The 15,143-nt window shown below is 37.9% G+C and overlaps 1 protein-coding gene across 1 annotated transcript in view; it reads right to left on the bottom strand.

Annotated features, from left to right (window-relative positions):
- TANC1 (tetratricopeptide repeat, ankyrin repeat and coiled-coil containing 1) overlaps window positions 1–15,143 on the bottom strand; it is a 271,214-nt gene that overhangs the window by 51,921 nt on the left and 204,150 nt on the right. The window contains exons 11-15 of the mRNA XM_036743222.1: window positions 14,387–14,618; window positions 13,368–13,534; window positions 10,109–10,716; window positions 6,516–6,624; window positions 6,202–6,324 (exon numbers count right to left, since the gene is read on the bottom strand). Of these exons, the coding sequence (XP_036599117.1) occupies window positions 6,202–6,324; window positions 6,516–6,624; window positions 10,109–10,716; window positions 13,368–13,534; window positions 14,387–14,618 (1,239 nt within the window). The remainder of the gene's footprint in view (window positions 1–6,201; window positions 6,325–6,515; window positions 6,625–10,108; window positions 10,717–13,367; window positions 13,535–14,386; window positions 14,619–15,143) is intronic.

The raw sequence follows: 15,143 nt of genomic DNA, 5'->3' as shown, positions 1-15,143 counted from the left end.
CACATCGGCCCAGTGTTGTTTTTCTTTTAACCGATATGGGAAATTCATTTGATCCATCATCTAATTTTATGAATCACTCTTTAAAAAGCTGGATTCCAGTTTTCACATAATGTGCTCTTCCAAGAATCACAGAATGTTGTGCTCGAAAGGAATTTCAGAGGTCATCTAGTCCAGCACCAAGAAATTTGGCTTCCTTCATATCTGCCTTATAGATATGAAACATTAAGAGAATGTAGTGTATGGCAGAAATGAGGCTTAGATCAACAACTTACAACATATTCTATAACACATTTTAAATGGATATGTGACCTTAATATGAAAGATCATAATATAAAAAGATAAACAAATCATAAAAAGAGAACATAGTGCAAATTATAGTCAAGTGAGTGTGATACCAATTCTTAACAAAATCTTAGAAAGGATCATTGAAAGGAATGGTTAGTGAACATCTAGGAAGGGTGGTAGAACATAGCAAAAATTTAGCATGGCTTCATCAAGAACAGGTCAAGTCAGATTAACCCTGTTCCTTTTATGTGACAGACTAGAACAGGAGAATGTGATAGATATAATTTACACAGATATCAGAAAAGCATTTAATGAGGTCTTTTATGCTATTATAGAAAACATGAGAGAGATCTGAGGTAGATGACAGTACAATCATGTGGACTGTAGCAAAGTGAAAAATTTACAAATTTAGGTTTGAGTTACTAGGAAAACTTCCTAACAGAACTATCCAAAGTGCAAACGGGGAGGGAGGAGATGGACAGGGAGAAGATTATAAATCTTCTTTCAAACTTTTGAGTACAAGGTAGAAGGGATTCCTTTTATTCAGGGAATCTGGACTATATGCACTCAGGACTGTACGACTTCAGATACCATCTAACTCAGATGTTGTGACTCTGTGAACCCAACAGACAGAAGTAGAGAGGAGGTTTTTCCTCTTAGCTCATTTCCTTAAAAGATATTTTACATTACTCAATAACAATGATACAGAGAGACCTGAGGAGACCAAGAGAGTTCACACAGTCTAGCCATTACAGAAATTCATGATAGGCATTCCCTCTGAACAACTGGCTATGGTTTCATCCCAAAGCCCTTATGTGACTATGGCAAATGGACATGTAAGCTTCTAGAAATGAGACTCATCCTCAGTGGAATGGTGGGCTCATGACAGTGTTCCTAACTACTGCAGGATGGCCCATGAAGCAACAGCCCCATTTCAAACTACGCTGTGTTCAAACAGGGATGTTCAAATAGTTACACCTATATTCCATAAATTACGGGGAGCTTTTCAAAAATAGTCTATAAGGATGCTCCAGAGGTGAAAAGAACTGACACCATGGAGCTGCTACATCTATTTCTTCAAACAAGTCAAAACTGAGATAGTTGTTTTAAATTTTAAAAAAGCTTAAGTAGCTATTTATAACCTCCCAAAAGGTCTATTTGTTGTGAAAAGATCATCTATGCAAGTAAAAACTGGGGGTGGGGGGGTTCCCACTCCTAGACAATACCTGGATATGAAACCTTTTAAGTCCCCTCCTCAGTATATTAAATGTTACAAATAAACAAAACCAAAGAAGCCAACACAGAGCCACTGAGGAGCTCAACTGGCTAACCAGCCTGTGAGCAGGAAACCACAGGCCATAAGCCCAGGTGGTTCCCCAGCTGGGGAGTACACCCATCCTGAAGCCCAAAGTTTCCCTGGACCAGTTCCAGGTCTTGAGGGTAACCAGAGGAGACCTAGGTTATCTCTCCTGAGGGGAAAAAGGGCCCTGATCTGTTTCAGAACACAAAACACTGAAAAGAAAATCAACCTCAACAAAAACATCACCTCCCCTAACTCAGGGTATGAACAGACTGAAATCTCCAAGGTAGAAGCCATCTGGAAACAGATTCTCCAGAGGCTCGAGCCAGAGAAGCACCCTCCCTGTCTAGCAAGTTATTCACACCAGGGTATGTGAGCAAAACAATTCACCCAGTGCTTTCATTTATATCCCAGCATTTGTTGCCAGGGGAAATAGAGGGTCATTTAAGATTCCTGGCTGGGGAAGGAGGTTGGGTGGTACAAAGCGCAGAGTGTCCAAACTGCAAGACATATGTTTGCAGGTCAATGGAACTCATCCTATTTAAATAAAACTTTACCAAGTAATCTCTCCTTAACGAGTTAAATCACTTTAATTTACCCAAGTGGAAAACTGTGATTAGTGCTCAAAATGGCACATTCATTCCTGTTATAAAAACATTTAATACTCTTTTTTAAAAAGTCTCTTAATTGCACACACTATTTTTAAAGTGCTGTCATTTGTTCAAGATTCTGTGAAGCACACAAAACTTTTTTTTCCTTTCTTTTTAAGCATAACAAAAACAAGAGAGAAGGAAAAAATGAAAAGTGAGTGATTCCATGAACAAGTTACATAATTGTTTGGTTAGAGGTAGGCAGGAAGAAACATAAAGTTGTTTAAGGGTGAAATTTTACAAAATCAAAACCTCCAAAAGATCTCAAAGCTATGAGGGGCAAAAAAAGGAAAGAATTTATAGTCAGGTGGTCAAACTTATTATATAAATTACCACTGTTAATATACTGTTTGGAAAATACTGTTCATCAAAAAGAGACATTTCACATTTAATTTCTCCATTTTTTAAATTACAAAGTAAAGATTGGAGAAATTATAGGAAAGAATGACAAGTTTTCAATGTTGACAATGCATTAAATAATGATGAACTTGGATAAAAGCATAAGAAATTTAGAGCTGAAAGAGCATCTAAGGACATCAAGTCCTACACCCCTTATTTGATGAATGAGAAGAAAACTGAGACCTAAAGAGATTTTAAGCAACATGTTCAAGAAAGGTTACAGAGTCTTGAACACAGTTAATTATTTAAATGATACCCTAATAATTTTTACTTTTTTACATTTTTACATTTCAATAATTTTTTTTATCATTTCTTAGTTTTAACTTCAGTATACATACAGTACCTATGAGAGGCTGACAAAGGCCAACAGTCTTTATTTCACTTAACAATGTAATTCTTAAATTCTAATTTTCTCTTCCTTTTTCTCACATTATAAATTTCCACTTAGAAGAAAGGTATGCTGTATTTGCCATTGTGTTATGACAGTAACTTCAACTCGAACTTCAGTAACATCTAAGATGCTGAATATTCCAGGTGTTAACACATTATTTCTTCGATATGTACCCCATGCAATCAGAAGGCTGACCATAGCAATCTAGAAAATAAGAGTCTCCTACCTTTCTATGTTACTTCACCTTAAAAGGTTAATAAGTCGTCTTTAATAAGAAGCAACAGTTTAGAGTAGTCCTTCCTTTGAGTTCAATCAAAACTCAACAAACATCTAAGAAGGTCCTACTACAGGCAAGGCCCTATCTTAGATGCTGGAAGTTTACAACCTACAAAATACAATCAAAACCGTGGCCACAGAAATTCCAAGACAGAGAGAGCATTAATAACTGAGGAAGGATGGGGAGAGGGGAAGAAGGGAACAGGAAGAGCAGGAAAGGCCTTGTGTAGGCCGTACATGTTAAAGAGCCAGTGATTCCAAGGGGAGGTGCTAATCTGCAGAAATAGGGTGAAGTTGGCTTCCTTTTCACACAACCCTATGGAGAGCTCTAAATTCAGTTCAAAGTAACTTAAATTCATCCAAATTCGCCTCAAGTTTACATGTGCTCAGAGTCTGGTGTGGGGGCAAGAGGTAGGGTTTGAGAGCAGAAATTCTCTGCTTTCAAAGGAGAACATGCTTACGTGTGAGTAACATCACTCCCAACACATTCTTTCATATGATGTATTTGCCAAAATACATTACAAACACAAATGTTAAATGCATTAGTAAATGGATGCCTCTTTCTATCATAAACCAGAAGTCAATAGGAGAAAGGTGGTTTAATTTGGACAGAGAATATACATAGACATAAGAAAAACAGAAAATGCCTCAACAAAATGTAAACTTAGATGAGGATTGGAAGAGAAAGGCTCATGACCAAAGAACTCCCAAGCACATCTCTCTGCCTAGAAAGGAGAGAGAACCTGTTGCACTCCCTTCTCTTGGGCTAAAGATTCCTATGCACCACTTTCACAATTATCTACAATTAAATTAGTTAAAGAGATTAGAAGAAGCGCAATATTGCTTTTCAAAATAGCAGAGTCCACTTTTCCTGGCTGTGGCCACACAGAGTACAAAACTACCGGTTGCCTAAAAGGATTTGCCAGGCATTAGATCCTTTTTTACTTTGTTATTCTGATTAAAACAGTATAATAATGCTGTAACATTAGCAAAATGTATTACTTCTACAGTGAGTTCTGTCAGGTGGAAAAATAATTGATACATACCACCAAAATTGTCAAAAAAAACCTCACATATTGTAATAACAATAGCAGAATTTATATACAGTACCATACATAATACAGTATTCATATGTAGTACCTGGCACACAGTAACAACTTACAAATATTATCTCATTTGATCCACACAACTCTGGGAGGCAATAATACGTCCCCATTTCAGAGTTGAGGAAACTGAGGCAAACAGACGTGGCTTGCCCAAGGTCATACATCTAGTGAGTGTTACTAAGCCCAGAATTGAACTCAGGTCTTCCTAACTCCAGTCCACTGTGCCACCAGCTGCCTAATGAATGCATTTATACAAGCATACTCAGAAACTTTAGGCATTTGTTATGGGGCACAGCTGGGCTTCCCAATGGTTAAGGAAGAGTGGTACCAGAGGACCCCGAGAAGCCTGATGGCTTAGGGAGGCAGGTACCAGGCCAAGGCCAGAGTAGTGTGGACCAATAAAAAAAATTTTTATAAGAAAGCTGATGAACATGTTTTGGGGAGGACAAAACTAATGACCACAAACACACAGGTAATAAAATGAAATCCTCAGTAAAATGTATTCTCTGCATAACCATCTCTTTCTGACCATTTAAAAAATGTTTTTAACTAGACCTGTGATTTCATTCACCTGCAGTGCTATTTAAAAGTCTTACAACACTGCTCAAGGTACCCAGACATTAAGGCACTAAGCCAGGTTCACACAGTAAGTATGTATCAGGGACAAGATTTGGATCCAGGTATTCTAGACTCTCAGGCCAGCTCCTATCTGTATTGCGACAATGATCAAAACTTGATTAATGACAAGCCATCCTAAGATAATTCAGTTAGGTAGTTTAGACTTACTGGGCTTGATCACAGAAAGAAAAACTAAGACCCCACAAGGCTGGCTTGGATTCCTTTCTTGATCCCCACCCAGCATTCTCTCCCTCTTAAAATGACTGCATTTAGTAGCTTGTGCACATGGAACAGCTGCTCCTGGAGGGACGGGTCTGTTTTCCGCCACTGCACTTCCAACAACTGTAAGCATTTATTGAGCTTACTACCACGTGCAAGGCACTGTGCTGAGGATACAAAAACAAACATGAAACCGTTCCTGCCCTCAAGGAGCTTACCTTCTACACTTAGTAAAGAGCTGGTGACTTAAATATAAGTAATTAAATAACTTCTGATTAGAACTGTCCCCAAAATAGAAGGGGCAGTCCCAAGAGACTTTCAAAAGGTCCCTATCAATGCAATCCTTTAAGCAGAGGCTGGAAGCCCTGGAATTAACAAAATTTCCTGTACATAAAAAAAAAATAATAATAAATAAATAAATAAATAAACAAACAAACAAATAATAAATAAAAGACATTTATAATGGCTGTGCTACACTAAGGATAATGTCAAAGGAATTCAAGCTTCAGTAAGAGGCCGAACTAAATAAATGACTGAGATCTCTTCCAACTCTGAGAATCCAGGATTTTGTGAATTCAGAACATTTTTAGAATCAATTTTCTCTGGAAGTCTCTTACTTTTGGTTCGCTTAGAAGAACTGCCTTCATCCAGCACCCCACTGAAAAGGTGAAGCTGGCTATCGAGGTAAGCTCCTTGCCATGGCCTTCTCCTTACCTTTCCTACCCAGACAGAAGAAAAAAAATATGGATCCTTGATATGCAGTGTCAAAAAAAAAAAACCTTTGAGATTTTCACTGAGAAAATGTTATTAGACTGAACAGTTCCGATAATGAACACTCTTCCCACTATCCATCACTGAAAGGTGAAGAAAGGATAATTATACTAAGCGAAATCACTGGCAAAGGTCACAGTATTTGCTGCTCCAGCTCTGATTTTACATTTTAACACATTTCCTTACCTTCACATTGGGAGTGTAAAGATTTCTCAAGGATGCAAGAGCAGCTGACAGTCCATCAGTGCTGTACCCAATCCACAGGGCTTGAAGGTGGCTTGAAGAAATTCCAGTTTTTTTACTGAGACCCTGTGAATTAATTGAGGACATAAATTTTTTCCAAAGTCTCCACTCATTATCACAAGGAGCATAAAAAGAGTTTTACAGCACTTGGGAAAAAGAGGGGGAACAAAAGAGAAACAATTTCCATAACAATGGCCTGGCTTCTGAGCATTATAGGACTCCCACCACCCAGACCCCTTCACTAATCCAGGACTTACCTTAAAAATATGTGCCTTAAGAATGTGATGCCCAAGTTCCATGGTTTGTTGGCGATTCAACTTTCCCTCCTGTCTGGAGAACATAAATGCCAGAAGAGCGTGTCCATTCCTAGGGAATTGGTGAGAGATAGAGAGAAGAGAAAACATAGAACTCTTTCAGCAAATGTTCCTTTTTTAGAGTATTTGAAATGCCTTAACTAAGGAGCAGCACTATGTGAAGAAAAAAATTTGTTAAAGGTTGGCTTGTCACTTAGTCAAAGTCAGAGAGGTGATGCAAATACTTTTTTTTTAATCTTTAAAGTCATTTTATGAGCTTCCAAACCATTCCAAGTACTTAGAGAAACACCTTACTGAATGCCATTATAACATGCAGAATAGCACCTCACCTCAATATTTGTCTTATTAGAAGGATAGAGACTGGAGTAAACATGAAAAGCTTGGTCATTCTAAGAGCAAAGACTTAGTATTTCTACAGGTAAGCATAATGCGTCTGCATACCTTAATTTGACTATATTACCAGCCATCTATCTCAAACTGAACACCATAAAATTATTGCCTTAATTATTATTAAATTGTTAATCCTGTGTCATCTATTAGTTTTCCAGGAAAAGCAGGAAATGGTAGAATAAAGAATATTTACTACCTGAAGAAAATATTTTTAAGATGTCTTTTTAAGGCTGTTAATTTGGATGATAAAATGCCCATAATTTCCAAGTCACATATTTATTATTTAAAAAAAAACACTTTTAAGAAGTTGCATTAAGGAAAGTTTACTTTAAGCAGAGGAAAATTACTTTAAGTTAAATGTCTGCTTCACATCACTCCTGTTTTGTGGGTGGATGATGACTACTTTACAGGCAGGGAAAGTGAGCCACAGAGAAACTAAGAGATCTAGACTTAAGAGGGGAGAAATTTGGCTTTTCCCACTCTGGAGGTTCACATTTCTTTCCCCTCTGAATGGCAGTCTTTAAAAAAAACTCATTCTCAGGTAAGTGGAAAAAAAAATCAGTTTCTGGTTCTGATGAACAAGAGGCGGTACATTCATTCATCAACGTTTAAGACTACATAGTAATTAAATACTCAAGTCACCATGTCTGCTACAGATTTACTTCATGGACCCCCAATGCAACTTTATCCAAGCACATACAAGACCATTTTAATGCCCCTTACCTTTTGCAATTCCCAGAAATTAAGTTTTATAAGCATATAAGGCATAATTAAAGTGAGTCTACAGTAGAGGGCAGATGCAATAGAAAAGTCAGTGCCAAAGTGGGGACTGAGTAATGAAAATCCACCAATAATTCCTAAACATCAATATTAGTCAAGCTCTTCCACCCCAAATAAATATTTCTCCAGAAATAGTACCAATCAGTAAAACTGATGGACAAGCATAATGGTAATGAAATGCCAAGGTGGTGAGAAAGGGGAGGGAAGGAGCAGTACAATATAATTGAGTTCTGAATAAATAAAAAAAATAAGAAAAATACAGCAAGTTAAAGTAGAAAGGGACCTTAAAGGTCACTTCGTTCAAAAGTATATCACTTGTTGCTTGACAGCCTATGTAATACAGGGTACCTTACCATACTTCAAAGGCTGATGCTTTCACTAATGTGACATACATTCTGTACCTTTGTAGGAAGTTGCAATAGATGGCCAATCGTTTCTTGCTCATGATTCAGTCAGTGCATAAACATTTATTAAGCATCTACTGTGTGTCAGGCACTGTGCTAAGCGCAAAGGATACAAAGAAAGGTAAAAGACTGTTCTTACCCTGCAGGAGCTCAAAAATATAACAAACACTCAAAGCTAGGAAGCCCCATGGTCCATGGACATACAGTCTATGGCCAGATCCATACTTTGAAGCCCTCTCAGTTTGGCAGAACCAGGCTGAACTTGTGTATTTCAGGCAGAGTCTGGTCAGCCAGAGCTACTTCCACACTAAGACTGGGCATCAGAATAGGACATCAGAAGAGGTACTGTCCTAGAAAGCAGGTTCCTGAGAAATCCAGTGAATTTCTTGTGAAAGAATGAATAGTGGGTGAGGAAGAAAGAAGGGAGCAAAGAAAAATGACTTAATCTAGTCTCTTTCATCCAAAGAGTACAATGAGTCAGTTCAGCAAAAAGAAAAGTTAGGGTATTCCTTAAGTCATTGTTGTGAATTTCTCAATTATTTTCCTACCTGGCTCATGGACTTTTCTATCCTATCCCCTACCACCCTCTAGCATTTAAATACGCATGTTTGTGATCCCTTGAAGGTCTAAATTCCTCTATCTCCTCATTACCAACATCTCCACCTCCACTACACATCACTCATAAATTAGTTATCATTTCTTGAGTTGCATCATTTTCAAAATAAAGAGCTTTATAGTCTGGGAATGAAATTTCAGTCTCCTATCCTTTCACCTCTCCTATTCATACAGAAACTCCTCTTCATCTTTTTGTCATTTGATTGTTCTTCAAATTCCCTAATTTCATATTAATTATTTCCATACACAATCTTCATCCATCTAACTGTTACACAAGTTAGTACCCTGCAAAATCCCCTTGCCCCACTGAACTTCCGCATTGCCAACTTGGGGATACTTATCCCTGAGTTATCATCTGATTTCTCTAGTCTTGCTCCAGAGCTGCTGGCCCACCTTGGAGAAAAGCCATGCGATTGAGTCTGTGTGACTCACTATATATCCGTATTATAAAACTTCAGCTGGGCAAATGTCCCTGTCCACCATTCACGGGCCTCTACAATCTGTCATCCTAACTTTTCTAGCTTTATGACTGTTACATTCTTTGCTTCAGCCAAACTATATTACACTGATCTCCAGGTCACCCCCATCCCCAAACCTCTCTTTCCCTACATCTCCACGTCTTTGTTCATACTGTTCTCTGAACCCGGTATATTTCTTTTCCTTACGTGCTGGTTACATTCTATCTACCCTTTACAGAACAACTCAGAAATCTGTTCCATCGTGAAGCCAACCTGACTCTCCTCCTTTCATCAGTAATGTGCTTCTTCCTGAATCAGCAGTTTGTTCTACAGTTCTCTAATTCACTTGGCAAGTACTCTTGAATATAACAGGTCATACAACCCCAACCCTACATTTAGAGCTGAAAGGGACCTTAAAAATCACTTAGTCTAACAACAGATGAGGAAACCAAGACCTACAGGGGTTAAGTGACTTGCCCAACTCACAAAGGTAGTTAAGTGACTGAGCCAGGATTTGAACTCTGTAACTCTGGCTCTAAATCCAGTGTTCTTCCTGTTGCACCAGACTGTTAAGCACTCTTAAGATTTTAAGAAGAGGTAAAGTGACATCTACATTTTTAACCTCTCCTATAGTAATGGTCTGTACACAATAGGTATCTAGTAAATATTCATTGAATAGATATGAATAAATAAAATTGCTAGGAGAAATAATTTTTCATTTGCCTCTTACCCAGCTTGCCCTAAAAACAAATAAACAACCCATTAAATAAATACGCCACATGGTACCACTGAATTATTCATTCTTTGTTGTTTTCTCGTATGTGTTAAAAGCCTATTCCCCAAATTAGGGCAAGGAACCGTGAACAGGCAAAAGCAATTCTGAATTTACCTTGGCTCACACAAGAAGTCAGTGTTTTCGCCATCAGCTCTCCAAACAAGCCATTCTCTGAAGGAGGGATGGCAAAACATGCGTGTTTTGTCTCTCCTTTTGATCAGGAAGCATGAAAGGGATTCCATTCTTTGGTAAAAGTCTTCCCACTCCTGTTCGCCTTGTATGTGACCAGCATTGATAGCCTGAAAGATCTGTTCATCTGTCATGGGGTGAAGGGAAGCAAGAGCCACATTTAAAATGGGAAGTGCTCTTTCGAAGGCAGAGTTGGTCATGAACTTCATGTTACACTGCAGCAAATAGAGTTCTGACAGAGACACAGGGACAACTTTGTAGCTTGCACTTTTAATCACTAAATGTCCTCTTTGGAAGAGATCCAATGTCAGCTTCAGGTACAGGTAAGATCCCAAGCTCCTCATAACAAGATGGTTGCTCACTTTTCCAATGATGACAGCATCAGCTTTTCCATTTAGAGAAATGTTGCTGACAATCTCTTGGCTACTGTTGATCCTATACTGGACATAGGCATTCAGATCATTGTGGATCTCTTTGTTTTCAGGGAAATCATCTAATGAAATTCTGAAAAATGGCAATGCACTTATGATTTCCTGTGGAAGGGGGGAAAGAAATCATACACACAGTGTCATTCCATGGAAGTAGAAGTAGCATTTTAAACCAGATTCATTGCTTTTCTTTCAAGAAAGATTATCCTGGATTACAGGGATTCAAGGTTTTGTAATAAAACATGTAATGGGATCAAATGAAGATGAAAAACTTATTGAAAAGAAATCCCGCTGAAAGATTTAATTGAAAAAGCCCTTCCCAAAGCTCTTATCTGAGGAATTCAGACAAAACAAGCCCTAAGACTACACACACACACACACACACACGGACACACACGCACAGTTTGCCAGCACTGACCAAAGACACAATGAGAACTATTTAAATGACCTAAAACAAACGAGAAAATAGGTCCCTTTACAAAACACTGCAAACAGAATCCTAAGACCGTAGATCTGCAGATAGAAGAGACCTTCTAGAAGAGACCTTCTAGTCTGGCCACTTATTTTCAAGATGAAGTAACAGAGGTAAATAAAAGCTAAGTGACCTGCCAAAAGTGAAACAGAAGAAGGGGAGACTCAGGATTTGAACCAATATCCTCTGGTTCCAAATCCAATGCTTTTCTTTTCTTTCTTTTTTGAAACTTTAAAGATTAGAACCAATTATGTTTGTTTGCTTGTTTTGATGTATGTCCCTGCCTCTCTTCCTTTCCATAAATATGAAACACATGAATTTGATACAAAGGCCAAAAGGCTGTATCTGGTTTGACAGCAAATATAAGATACAATGTTAGCACATCATCCAATAGTACTCAGAAGGAAAAGGGATTTAACTTCAGACATGGATCATGATCATCTAGAAAGTATAAATAAATGAAATCCAGTCAAAAATGCCACACCTCATTCAATAGCATTAGTAATTTTCTTAAGTTAACAATAGATAATAAAACGGTGGCAAAAAATGTTTCTAGATTGAATTTGTACTTTTTAATCTCTTCTCCTTAAACCTGGGGAATTGGTAGTACTTGTTTCCTCTGAAAAACACTTTGCAGGCTCAAGACCAAAGATCTCACAAAAAGCTAAAACAACACATACAGGAAATTCTTTGTCCTCCTCATTGTCATATTTGTATACAAATCCAATGCTTTTCCAATCTATGCTTCCTCTGGTGCAATTAGTTCTTTAAGAATGGCAATCAGATAGAAGCATACTATTTGCTCTCTTTTGGGGGTTTATTTCTTCTTTCTCATGGTTCCTCGCAGTGGTTCTAATTCTTCTTTACAACATGACTAATGTGAAAATATGTTTAATATGAATGTATATGTAGAGTCTACATCAGACTGCACGCTATCTTGGGGAGGGGAGATGAGAGGGGGGTCAGAAAATTTAGAACTCAAAACTTTATGGAAGTAAATGCTGAAAATAAAAATAAATTATTTTTTAAATGGCATTCAGATTCACAACACTTATTTTATGCCTTTATAAATATAAGTGAAATAACTATTCTCACTACTGCATAGGATAAAAATATTTCTCATGAGGCTATGTGGCTATCATATCATTGTAATGTATTTCATCGTGCTTCATATGTTTGATGTTTCTTAAAAAAAAATAACTACCTGCTATGCCACAACTGAACTTGTTTCCATTTTCTCTTAAAGAAAAAAAAAACCCTTAATTTAATCCCATTTCTGCTTAATATGGGAAACATAAACCAAGACTTTTTTTTAAAAAAGTAAAGTTTAGTATCTAAAAGAGACAGAAAAGTAAAAATGTCCAATGTCTATAACAAGGCTCCAGAAGGCTTCCCTGAAGTTCTACAAGGCTGCCTCATCATGGAGTGGAGGTGATACACGGCTCCTGAAGGCCCCAAGCTCTACAATGTACTATCAATTTTTTGTAAAGGCTTCAAGTATAAGCCCAGTGACAAAATGTACAATTGTTGTCCAAAGACCAATTTAGTCAAGTCTAAGGAAACCCAATACCAGCTCAGAACCAACAGGTGATATTATTTTCAGCCATGGCACATTATAAACACCATATACTAAGGCAAAGAGGGCTCAGGGTAGAAAAGATACCCACTCTGATGAAATCAAGTCTCTTCAAAGTACAGAAATTGTGTAAAGAGCCTTAAAAAAGAGACACATGGACATAAATTGGTGGGGGCTGAGGCCAGAATGTTTAAGTCAATATGTAGAACAAGATTTTAATGCCCAAAAGTAATGAACTTTTTTTTTCTTCATTCCTATTGACCTGGCTAAATGTCAAACCATATCTCAATTTTTATAACTAAAATATAACTTCCTTAAGAAGAGGCATTAAAAATGTTTCTCTCCTTTAAACCTATCCCCCAAATAAAAATTCTTATTAGCAGCCATCTAAAACAACTATGCTTTGGAAAACTTTGATTAGTTTCAGCTCATAAACTTAAATTATGGTAAATCAGGCCTAGACATTTCAGTTTCAGAAACACAGGCAGAATTCAATGCTAATAGGAAAGTTACCTGACATCTTGATGAATATACCTTGGAAAATAAGGTCATATTCTATGCCAGTTTGGAACCCTCTGGACTAATTTTTCAGTCTTAATACAGTTTCTGATTAGTCAAATGATTTATAAGCATTTTTGGTGTTCATATTAATCACTGTAAAATTTTGGGAAGAGGGACTGGGTGAGAGAGTTGAGATTTTTATATTACCTGAAAATTTGCTCTTACAGTTACAATCAACTTCAGCCAGGCAGGAAATTTAGAAATAATTTTGGTAATAAATGAAGAAAGTGTGTCTCCATAATCGGGTTTATGAAACTCAGCTTCATTTAGGCCATCTATCAAAATAATGTATTCTTCCTCTGGAATTTTCTGCTCTAAAGGATAAAAATAATTTTTTTTAAATCAGGAAATTACACATTTCTTTAAGGTGACAAAACACTGTATGTCTATGCACAGTTTTTTTTAAGTGTTAACAAAAGTGTTATGTTTACACATGGCAGCAGAAATGGTTTTCAACGAAGCATATTTTCTATTAAATTCATAATTAAAACAGGAACACTAAGCCAAGAGGCAGCCCACCAGACGGCATGATTTTAGAAATATTATCTTGCATTACATATATTAGTAGAGAAGCACTCACATATGGATACAGCTAATTCCTTGATCATTTATAGTAACAAGGATAAGAGATAACATGGACAATTGAAATCCCTATTGAATCTCTGTACCAACTACTTAACCTACAAACTTTTCGTCAGAATAACTTATGGAAGAAAATCTCCTAAATCTGAATTTGGCTTCTCCCTCTGCTCCTAGGATTCCTCAGGGAGAAGATGTAATAAAAAAGGGAGGAGCTCTAATGTGGAATGTGAGGTGATAAAAAAAGAACAAGTCAAGAGTGGCCACGCCTTCAAACTCAGCTGAGCAGGTAAACAGAAAAACATCCTCACAGCTCCATTCGAATGGGACTAAGCTAGGACTAACAGTAATTCCAAACAAGAAGTAAGGTCACTCATGACCTTTGTAGCTCTAAGGTAGCACCCACATATATCATGGCCTTTAAATGGTCGGTGGAGTTGGCTTTCCATTAGTAGTAATAGATGATCACTGTTCCAGTCCCTTTGTCTCTCCTGGGGGACCATGATCACTACCCTCCTAGAACTGACCACTCCTGTTCCTGTCTAAATATACAATGAGAAAGTTGCCAAGTAACATCCTCGATCTACCATTTCTGAGGCTGGCAAGTGGTTCCAGGACTCCTCTGGTGAATGCTGCCACTGGGTCCTGAACACATGACCTAAGGCTCAGCATGCTCTGTAGCTGCGGCTCCTTTATCAGCAGGTCTCTATAGGCAGTCAACGGATGGGCCCGGCACAGCAAAGCAGCGATGCTGTGCACAAATTCGGGTACCAGGCATGTGTAGGTGTTGTCAGCTTGGCAGTAGTGATAGGCCACAACCTGAACAGAAAGCAAGCACACACCATCAGAGGACAGCTTCTCAGTTTAAAGTAAACAGGAATGAGCATTTATTTCTTTTTCCCTGGATGAAATAAAAAGGGCATGCATTTGATTTCCATCATAGGTCCATACTCTGAGGAGAAAAGTGATACTATGCTGTTGAATCCGCAAGATGTCAAAAAGGTTTAGCACCAATAATCACAGACATTCAGAAGTTAGAGCAGGGATCATAATGATTTAGTTCATCTCCCCTCATTTCAACAAAGATGGAAACAGAAACTCCCCAAAGTGAATTACTCAAGGTCACACAGCAAGCAAGTGGTACAATTGGGATTGGAACTCAGGTCTCCTGCTTCCCAGGTCAGTGGTGTTTCAACCTGGTTCATTGCTGTAGTGGTAGGAAGGCATTCACAAAAGCCAAAATTTGGCCTGCCTGAAGGCAATTCCTGGTTCACAGGAAATTCCAAGTAGACCCCAACATTCCTGAGGACAGAAATGCAGTTAGCATTGCCCTGGCAATTCCTT

This window comes from Trichosurus vulpecula, chromosome 2 (genome assembly GCF_011100635.1).
Source record: "Trichosurus vulpecula isolate mTriVul1 chromosome 2, mTriVul1.pri, whole genome shotgun sequence".
NCBI lineage: Eukaryota > Metazoa > Chordata > Mammalia > Diprotodontia > Phalangeridae > Trichosurus > Trichosurus vulpecula.
The sequence above is the reverse complement of the archived record's forward strand: the minus strand, read 5'-3'. Positions and strand labels throughout refer to the sequence as shown.